This window comes from Belonocnema kinseyi, chromosome 2 (assembly GCF_010883055.1).
Source record: "Belonocnema kinseyi isolate 2016_QV_RU_SX_M_011 chromosome 2, B_treatae_v1, whole genome shotgun sequence".
NCBI classification, from domain to species: Eukaryota; Metazoa; Arthropoda; class Insecta; order Hymenoptera; family Cynipidae; genus Belonocnema; species Belonocnema kinseyi.
This window is the reverse complement of record NC_046658.1, coordinates 85,756,137-85,766,259: the sequence shown is the minus strand read 5'-3', so window position 1 is coordinate 85,766,259 and position 10,123 is coordinate 85,756,137. Positions and strand designations below refer to the sequence as shown.

Sequence of the window (10,123 nt, the reverse complement as noted above, 5' to 3'; positions counted from 1 at the left end):
ACACATATTTTATAAATAATAGTCTATTTTCATTGAACTCCAAAAACTGACTTATAGTTCACAAAACATTTTGTAATAGATACATTTGTTGAAATACCATATGATGTTTCTGCAGCTTGATATATAGATGTTAATTGTAGAATTTAATAATGATAATATTTGAAATTGTCTAAAAATAATTTCAGCTGAGAATTTTTTCGATTAAAAACTTATAATTAATTATTTTCAATCACTTTTCCAAGAAATTTCTTTTCGAATTAACTGTTTTGTAAAATATAAGTTGGTCTTTGGAATTCAATGAATATAAACTGTTATTTATATAATATATGTGTTATATTTTTCTTGCCTGAAATCAAAAGTTACACAATTTGTATAGATTATTGTGTATATTTTAATAATTATTTATTTAAATCACAAGAATTGTTTTTCAATGTAATTTTGAATCGCGCTTCAAAGGGTAGACAACCAGCGCTCAGCCCTAACGCACGCATGAATGAAAATTATTATGATTTTATTATTGCATTAAATAGTCCCTAAAAAAGAAAAACTATTTTTCAATTGCACTTATACAGAAAAATTACTTTCTACGAAGATATTAGAAAAATAGAGCAAAAATTAACCGATTCCCATGCATTTGGTCAATTGTTATCCCCTCAGTATTCAACGAAGTGAAGTGAGCTAGTGATTGGAGTGAAAATACCTTATTGTATATGTAGACGGTCATGACTTTCTCTATACATCCCGGCATTAGGAAGTTATAATTTTATTCTAAGTGATTGGTACGCCCTATTAAATGAAAGAAATTTGAAAATTAGGAAAATATTGTTTCAATTGGTTTCCTTATTAACAATTATTTAGGCTAATATCGCAAAGCGAATAGTTGCTTTGACAGGTATTCAGGTGGCTGACAGCGCGGTGCAGAACTCCACAACTCTGCATGAGCCAAAATTCAGTCTCCAAATGATACTTTCCCCTAGATACCCGCATGGGCACCTACGTTCAGAGGAATACATATGAGACTTGAAAACTCTCCCAAATGATCATTGGGAGCCCAATGAAATTTGAGCTGCAACAAATTTAACACCAGCGTTTTTCTATGTACAGCTTGAAATAAAACTTGAAAAATTTGATGTACCTTTGTTATACATTGACAGATGTATCTGTTCTGATTTAATAAAATAATAAATTTGTTGAAAGTTAGACGCTATCTTTGAACTTTGATGAATTATTAAATATTTATTGTATGATATTTTTGTGATTGTCAATCTTCTTCATCACCTAAGTGATGCAGGGGTATATCTTTAAAAATTACTGAAACTTGAACCTGTGAAATATTCAAATAATATTAAATTGTAACATGCATCTTATAATTTTTTTTTTTGCAGCAAACTTCTTTGAAAAATATATAACAAAAGGAGTTTTTGAATTTTAACCTTATATATCGATGTGCCCAAATGACAGGGTGCCATCTCGGTAGGACGAAATAAAAAGGTGCCATCTCGGGTGGCGAAACATGGAAGGTTAAGAATCCCATATAAATAGTATTGGGAACACCAACGCCCTCTGAAGTAGGGAACCTTTTTATTTGGTTCTGCCGAGATGGAACCTATTTGGACCCGTCGGTATTTATTATATTCTTTTAATTACTAAACATGAATTACTGAATTACTTCAGATGAATTACATTACTAGATATTACATTACATTACATTCTTTATTACTTTCTCTCTTTATTACATGCGTTATTCCGTACTTCAATCTTTTACAATGAAAATTCTGTCCAAATGGAATATAATTTGCTATGGGTTAAAGGTTATTATTGTTAATAATTCTATCAAGGTTTAGTCCAGGTTAAGGATTAAAATCATGGAAACCTACTGACTCTAACTTTCAACTTTTAATGTTCTAGAACAACAGGATTTCAATAGTGAGTCAAACAAATCAAAAGAAATACTAGATGGTGGGTCACACTCTCGTGCAACTCCTCGTATTTCTTCTTGCAGTAATTTGAGTGCCATGACTTTAATTAAGTACGAAATTGATGAAACTTTGGAAATCAAGGAAGAAATTATTTCAGGTATGGTTATTGCAATTAAATTATCTACAATAAAACTAGAAAAAAAAAACCTGCAAGTGCCATTTTGTTAAATTTTCAGATCAAGAGACTATTACAGAGCAGAAACTTAACAAAAAATATGAGTCAAAATTGTGTAGCGTAGATACAAGAAGAAATGAGGTTTTCACTGTTAAAAACAAACTGCGTTCCCATAAGAAAGGGAGAATTCAGGAATCAGAACCGATAAATGAGTACAAATGCGAAAAGTGTGCGCGAAGCTATAAATGGAGAGTCAGTTTGTGGCGTCATAAAAAATTTGAATGCGACGTTATGCCACAGTTCAGTTGTAAATTTTGCGCTAAACTATTTAAACGAAAATCTGTCAGGAATGTCCATGAGAATCGCGTGCATCACAACAAAAGCTCAAAGACGTTGGTATTGAAGCATAAATGCGACAAATGTTGGCGAAGTTACACTTGGTTAAAGGATTTAACTCGGCATAAAAATTTGGAACATGCAGCAGTCAAACCACTATTTACTTGTGATATTTGTGGCCGCAATATGAAAGAAAAGAGTAACTTGTCTAAACACATTACTACGAAACATTTTAAGTTATAATTATTACCTTTTTTGTATTACTTATATATCTTAAATTACTTTTTTGTGAAAACCAGTATATAATTCTCAATATTAATTTTTAAAGGTTTCAAAAAATCACAATTGTTTTTCTTCGATAGCGACATGAATTACTTTTCTGACGTGTAGAATTTTTTATTATCTCTATTTTTATTAAAAAAAAAATTTCGTATTTTTGTGTAAAAAGCTCATAGGTGCAGCGGGCACGAAATGCTGCTCTTATACTACTACGTGTTACCTTCTTTTTTATTTACTGCCAATTTTTGAATAAGAAATTTATGATCAATTTTTGATTCTACTAAAGCTAATGGCGTCATTCGATTGTATAGAAAAACATTTCATTGAGCTCATATGTTGAAAAATTTTGTTTTACATCCTTTTTGGTTTGTGGGTGAAAAATTGATACTGAGTGTGACACCTCCTTCGACATCTATTTATACTAAATAACAAATTGGATTGGTCTGTTCACCTGCCTGTTTGTTTAAATAAAGTTAAAAATTGTTTTTAAAATTTTAATTTAAAGTTTCGTGTAAAAAGAAATGTGTAAAACTCAAGAAATTTTTAATATTAATTCAAAAATTTCTTACTTCCGTTACACTAAATGTTTGTATACGATTTTTAGTATTGTAAGTTCCGTTAAAAAAAAATGTGTAAAATTTAGGTGCAATTTATCAGATTAGCACCCGCTCCCGGCGAAATCCTGCGGTTATCCTTATGACAAATTTTTAATTATATATATATATATATATATATATATATTTGCTCCCGAGTTAATAAATTAATATTCATACATTGAAGACACTCTTTTATTTTCATATACATACAAAATATATTGCAGAATCGTTTTGTGCATTAAATACCATATTTGAAATAAAAGTATAAATGAGACATTGAAATTGACCTACCAGAGAAAATGATGCTTTAGCGTGAAAAACTGAAACATCTGGGAAACGAAAATCATAAGGATTATGTAAGGTTTAGTTATGGAATAGTGATTAAATATTCAACTACTGCAAAATTCCAATATATATTTTTATGGTTTTTTTCAGAGAAATTAAAGAGTTACGGTTAAAAAGTCAAAAAGAATCAAGAGGGAAAATAAAAGAAATATGTCAAAATACCAAAGGAAACACCATAATCCAGTGTTTAAATTTTTAATAAGGACTTTATTTGTGAAATTGAATATAGCAATGGGGAAACTGTAGAAATCAAGGACGAAATAGTTGAAGATATGATCAGATTAATAATTATAGATCTATAGGTCTTTTTACATGAACAATTTCTCATCTTAATGTTTTAGTTTATATCTTGTTTTGAAAGTTTGTTTGAATTTTTTGGGATAAACAATTTTAACGTTTTTATATTTTTGACACTTCAGCCGGATAATATAATTTTTGATTTTTTAAAATATATTTTTGTTTAATTAAACCACAACTGATTGTCAAAAATTAGTTGTGACCGTATTTCTCTTTCAAAAGTTACCGCGCCCACAGATTATACTCAGAATAATATTTTTCTGGAATGAAAGAAACCGTTTCTTTAATATAATTCTTTTTATTAAACCAAGAAGAACTTGTGATTGAAAAAAATCATTTTATATTGAAAAAAATATTCATGGAAACACAAATCATTTCTTGGAACTAAAATTATTTTGTTAAACTTGGAGATTTAATGAAATTTGGCAAAGCTAAATGTTTCATAACAAATAATTACATTTTATATAATGTTACCTGCTTATTAGAATGGACATTTAAAAACCCTGCATATAAAAGTAGCTGATGTTTTTTATGCTCAGAAAAAATCCGGATCCATCAGAAAATTCAGGAATCAGAAAGGGAAAAGAAATACGCATCCGAAAAGTGCGAGCGAAGCTAGAGACATAGAAAAAATTTGACTCGTCACTAGTGTAAACTCTGCGATAGACGATTTAAACGGAATAGTAACTTGATCTGCCACCTATTTCTCAAACACCATAAAAATAACTTTCAGACATGACAAACGAGGCTTAATTGTGACCAATGTTCTCAAAGTTATTGTTGGACAACTATATTAAATCAGCATAAACATTTAGAACATGCGGCAGTTAAACCACAGTTTACTTATGATATTTGTGGCCCCAAGAATGAAAGAAGAGGCTTGCTTGTGCAAACATATTTCTTCAAATTATCGCAAGTAATGATTATTACTCTTTTTGCATTAATTGTATACTTTAAATTGCTTTTTGTGAAATTCACTTCATATTGTTTAATTTTTTTACATTTTGCTATAAATTAAAATTTTTTAATTCATAGCTATATCTCGTCTGAAAATACGTTACGAATTTCTGTTATTCTCTTATGATAATACAGATTCCTTGAAGTACTAGCAGATTTTGCTACTCAATTATCAATACAATGTTTCTTATTTCAGAAAATGAGAAAATAATACTTCTATATTCTAACTTGTGACACAATATAAAATAAGTTTTGTAAACTGTGATCAATAATGGCTTAATACATGTACTACTAGTTATATGTCTAAGTTATTTACCTTATTTGCATTTATATATTGGAGACAATTTTTTTACACATTCAATTCCAGTTTTAAAAACCGATTTGAATTTCATCTGCGTTTTTGCAGTTTTTATTACTCCGGGAGATACTCCCATGTATCTTAATATTAATTTAATCATTACTGCATGATTCTTTTTATGATTCTCTACCTCTTTAATTGTAGAAGTGGTGCAGGGGTAAATCTAGCAATAAAATTACAGAAATATCATCCTGGATTAGAATAATCGAAACTTACCACTCCTAATTGTAACTTTCACCTCATTATTGTCTAGATCAAGATAATTCCGAGAGTGAGTCAAAGAAATCAAAAGAAAGACTGAATGCTGGGCCATTCTCTTGTACATCTACTCGCATTTTGTATTGTAATAATTCTAGTGTCAAGACTTTAATTGAATACGATATGGATGATAATTTGGAAATCAAAGAAGAAATTATCCCAGGTATGACCATTGTAATGGAAGTATTTTCAATAAAACTATCAAAGAAAAAACTGAAAATCACATTTTGTTAAATTTGCAGATGAAGAGACAGTCCTAGACCAGAAAAGTGATATAATATATGAGTCAAAATTGTTTACTACCGATATAGCGGAAGCTCATATTTTTTCTGTTAAGAAAAAACGGCGAATCGAAAAGACAAAAAAAATTCAAGAATCAAAATCGGAAAAGAAGTACAAATACGAAAAATGTGCGCGAAGCTATGTGCAGAAAAAAATGTTGAATCGTCATAAAAAGTTCGAGTGCGACGTTATGCCACAGTTCAGATGTGAATTCTGCGACAAACGGTTTAAACGGAAAAGTCACATGAATATCCATATAGTTCGAGTGCATCAGAAACTTTTTCCAAAAGCGTCGGTATTTAAATTTAAATGCGACATATGTTTTCGAAGTTACGCTTGGTTTCAGGATGTAACTCGACATAAACGTTTAAAACATTCAGCAATTGAACCAAAGTTTATGTGCGACTATTGTGGCCTCAAAATGAGTGTGAAAAGTTGCTTGTCAAAACACATTACTTCGCGCCATATGAAATAATAATAATAACGTACAAGAAACACTAAACTTCAGGAAATATCTAATATCGGCTAAAAAAAGTTTATTTTTATAATACTCGATTTGACGTTTTAAAGATTGCAAAAAATTAAATTTACTCTCCTCTAATATCGACTTTAATTGTTTTTTTTTACAGATTGTCCAGACATATTACTTCACAATATCTAAAGTAATAATTATCACTCTTCCTATCATAACTTGTATACCTCAAATTACTTTTTGTAAAAATTACTACCAAATACTCAATTAAATTTTTTTACGTTTCCATAAAAGTAAATTTCATCTCCGTGGTTATCAATATAATTTTGTTTTTGTTTAATACAATTCTTCATTATATCTTTATTTAAGTCAAGAAATATTCGTATTGTTAGTGAAAAAAATTATTACAGGTTGTGGAGTTAATAAATTAACATTTATGCATTGTAGATAGTCTTTTATTTACAAACGTGCAAAAAATAAATTTCATGATACTTTTGTAAATGAAGTAGAATACCCTACATGCATGTATGTGAAACATTTAAATGAAAGAATATAAATTCACAATTTTATTCTTTTTCAGAGAAATTAAAGAGTGATTGTAAAGAAAACAGAATAAGATCAGCAGGGGAATATCTTTTCAACCGCCAAAGGGAACAAAATAATTCACAGTTTGAAAATATTCATGAGAAATTCTATTACAAAATTGAATATAACCCTGAAGAAACTTTGGAAATCAAGGAAGAAATTTTTGAAGGTATGACTAGATTTATAATGTTTAATAAAACTCGACTTATTTCACAATGTAATGCGTACATACAGAAACTGGCTTGCAAATATTACAAAACTGTTGTGACCACTCATTTAAAAAAAAATTTTAGATTTGTTTTGATTTCAGATTATAGAGAAAATTTAAGTCAATTTCTATGGATCAATCTTTTCATTAGAATGAGAAAATAAAATTGTCAAAATACATTGTGTTCAATTTTCAGATCAAGAGACGTCTACAAGTCAAATGAAAAATACAACATATGACTCAAAATGGCTTACTGTGGATATAAAAGAAGCTGATGTTTTTGATGCTATGAAAAGACAGCGGACCCATAAGAAGCAAAAAAATCAGAAATCTGAACCGGGAAAGAAATATACGTGTGAAAAGTGCGCGCGAAGCTATAAATGGAAAGGGCATTTGACTTCTCATCAAAAATTTGAGTGTGGCGTCATGCCACAGTTCAAATGTAAATTCTGCGATAAAAGATTTAAAAAAAGAGCTCACGTGAAGCAACACGTAGGTTACGTGCATCAAGAAAAAAAGTCAAATGATTCGGTATCAATTTATAAATGCGACAACTGTGGGCGAAGTTTCTCTCGATTATATTCTTTAAATCGACATAAAAGTTTGGTACATACAGCAGTCAAACCACAATTTACTTGCGATATTTGTGGGTGCAAAAAGAATGAAAAGGGTAACTTATCCCAACATATTACTGCAGTACATCTTAAATTATAATCATTACTGTTTTTTGCATAATTTGTTTTCCTTAAATTACTTTTTATGAAAATCAATACATAATACTCAATTTCACGTCATTATTTATTATTATTTATTAATTTATATATATATATATACATATACATATGTGTGTGTATGTGTGTGTGTATATCACTACTATACTTATATATAGTAATAGGATGCAAATTTTCCAGTAATTTCGAATACTGGCTTATTGCGTCCATGCATTTTCTCTTGCAAGCTCTTGTATTTCTATGGTTTCGTATACCTTCTCGATTTAGGTTCTCATTTAGACATTCTAACTATCCTCTCATTTGAAATTATAATTTAGTGAGTAACATTTCCGAGAGGTAACCTTCTCCTGCGTAAGTGCTTTAAAATAGCCTTCGCGGCATACAGCAACAGAAAACGTATGAGAAGAAATATTATTTATTTTAAGAAAATTTTATGCCATTATTACAGAAAAATTGTATGTTTTTATTCCAGAGTTAATAAATAAATATTTATGCATTGTAAACAATTTTTTCTTTTCAAATGTATATGAAATGTGGTGCAAGATCTGAGACAGAATTCTTTTGTAAATAAAATATAATATCCGAAATATGAGTCTATATAAACATTTAAGTGAAGATAGAAGAAAAAATTAAGTGTATTATCTACAATTGTGTTACCGTAAGTTTAGATGACGGGATTATAATTTCAATGTTAAACGGAGACAAAATGGACGTTCTATTTTTTGAGATATTAGCCTTAAATATATTTTTATGTTATACTGTAACAAACAAGATGTTAAAATCGTACAGGGAAAAACGCCAGGCATCTTTTGGCTGCTTGATAAAGCTTATAGTCACTCTTGTTCGATGTAATTTCTTGTCATATGTGAGCTTTTGTAGAAAAATTATGATTACTAATATTTTGTTGACAAATATTAATAAAAACGAGATGAGAACGCTCTGCATTGTGTATCTTTAAGATCCACAGAAACTACCCTGTCACAGCTATAAGGTTTTTATATAGTTAAATATTAAATTTGTTAACCTTAATCGTCTATATGTTCAAGGTAAAGTTATAGCATAATAATTAATTGTTCAGCTAATAAAAAACTCTAACTTATATTTTTAGGATTTGAAAAGAGTGATTGGAAATTGTCAAGAAAATTATCAACAGGGAAATATAAAACATATCATTTTGAAAAGAACTTCACTTGTGAAATTGAATATAGCAATGACGCAACTTTGGAAATTAAGGAAGAAGTTATCGATGGTATGTTTTCATTTGAAATCAAAATATCCTAATCAAACTGTAGAATAAAAGTTGCAAAATATATTTTGTTGAAGTTTCAGATCATGGCACAGCAGGTCAACAAGTTCATAAAAAATATGAGTCAAACTGCTGTACCTTTGGCACCAATAAAACTGATAATTTGGCTATTAACAACAAACTGCCGATTCATAAGCAGCAGGAAATTCAGAGATCAGAAGAGGAACCGGAAAAAAAGTACAAATGCGAGAAGTGTGCGCGAAGCTATAAAAGGAAAGAAACTTTGGGCCGTCATAAAAAATACGAATGCGACGTCATGCCACAGTTTAGTTGTAAATTCTGTGGCAAACGGTTTAAACAGAAAAGTCACATGACTCGCCACGTGCGTTACACACATCTGAAACCAAACGAGTCATCGAAAAGTAGGCATAATTGCGACGAGTGTTCTCGAAGTTACAATTGGTCGTATGATTTAACTCGACATAAACTTTTGAAACATGCAACAGTCGAACCACAATTTACCTGCGATATTTGTGGTCACAAAATGATGGAAAAGCGTAAATTGTCCAAACATATTACTTCACATCTCATGCAATAATTTCTACTCCTTTTTGGATGATTTACTGTCCATCGATATCAAAATGATTTTGTTTTCTTAAATGTAGAATTTTGTTATTGTACATTTGGTTTGTTTAGAAAAAATACGCATTAGGTCGTTTCACAGATTATTTACCATTTTCTTTTTAATGTTCTACCAACTTTTTTAGCTCCTACCTTCTTTAATAAAAGAAATAAGGTACTTCTGTACAAATATATTATATGAAACATATTTTTTAGATAATTATAAATACTGGCTTATCGACAGTGATCCGACAATGTACGGTAAGTACGGTTAAATAAAAGTTGTTCAAAACAATTGACTCCCTTAATTTTCATCCCATTTACAATTTGCTTTTGGTTTAAAAACAAGATTTCGCCATTTTCAAGAGATCTTAGCTGAGCGATTTTTCAGTTCAGTTTTCTAAGTGTTTAGTTAGGAAGTGTCTATATGAACACAAAAAATGCTGCTATTTATACAT

General features: G+C 29.6%; 2 protein-coding genes across 4 annotated transcripts; both read left to right on the top strand.

Moving 5' to 3' along the window:
- Window positions 1–1,913: 1,913 nt before the first annotated feature.
- On the top strand, window positions 1,914–7,022 carry LOC117167500 (zinc finger protein 85-like). 3 transcript variants are annotated; one of them, XM_033352492.1, is made up of 4 exons: window positions 1,914–2,076; window positions 5,516–5,683; window positions 5,763–6,093; window positions 6,855–7,022. In XM_033352492.1, exons 1-4 carry the CDS (start codon window positions 2,016–2,018, stop codon window positions 6,868–6,870), a joined length of 576 nt encoding a protein of 191 aa, XP_033208383.1. In that variant the 5' UTR covers window positions 1,914–2,015; the 3' UTR covers window positions 6,871–7,022. The 3 variants fall into 3 exon arrangements, with proteins under 3 accessions (XP_033208383.1, XP_033208381.1, XP_033208382.1); XM_033352490.1 differs by lacking the exon at window positions 6,855–7,022 and having other exon boundaries at window positions 5,763–6,452; XM_033352491.1 differs by lacking the exons at window positions 5,516–5,683; window positions 5,763–6,093; window positions 6,855–7,022 and adding an exon at window positions 2,156–3,385.
- A 57-nt stretch (window positions 7,023–7,079) lies between these two features.
- Window positions 7,080–9,790, top strand: LOC117182843 (putative zinc finger protein 66). Its single transcript, XM_033375954.1, has 3 exons — window positions 7,080–7,083; window positions 8,907–9,047; window positions 9,122–9,790. Exons 1-3 carry the CDS (start codon window positions 7,080–7,082, stop codon window positions 9,640–9,642), a joined length of 666 nt encoding a protein of 221 aa, XP_033231845.1. The 3' UTR covers window positions 9,643–9,790.
- Window positions 9,791–10,123: the final 333 nt, after the last annotated feature.

Bases quoted from the DNA above. Each gene is read 5' to 3' on its own strand.
- LOC117167500 (XM_033352490.1), top strand. From the start codon at position 2,016: ATGACTTTAATTAAGTACGAAATTGATGAAACTTTGGAAATCAAGGAA. The intron at 2,077-5,515 runs GTATGGTTATTG...ATTATTGTCTAG, and splicing joins CAAGGAAGAAATTATTTCAG to ATCAAGATAATTCCGAGAGT. The intron at 5,684-5,762 runs GTATGACCATTG...TTAAATTTGCAG, and splicing joins CAAAGAAGAAATTATCCCAG to ATGAAGAGACAGTCCTAGAC.
- LOC117182843 (XM_033375954.1), top strand. The intron at 9,048-9,121 runs GTATGTTTTCAT...ATTTTGTTGAAG, and splicing joins TAAGGAAGAAGTTATCGATG to TTTCAGATCATGGCACAGCA.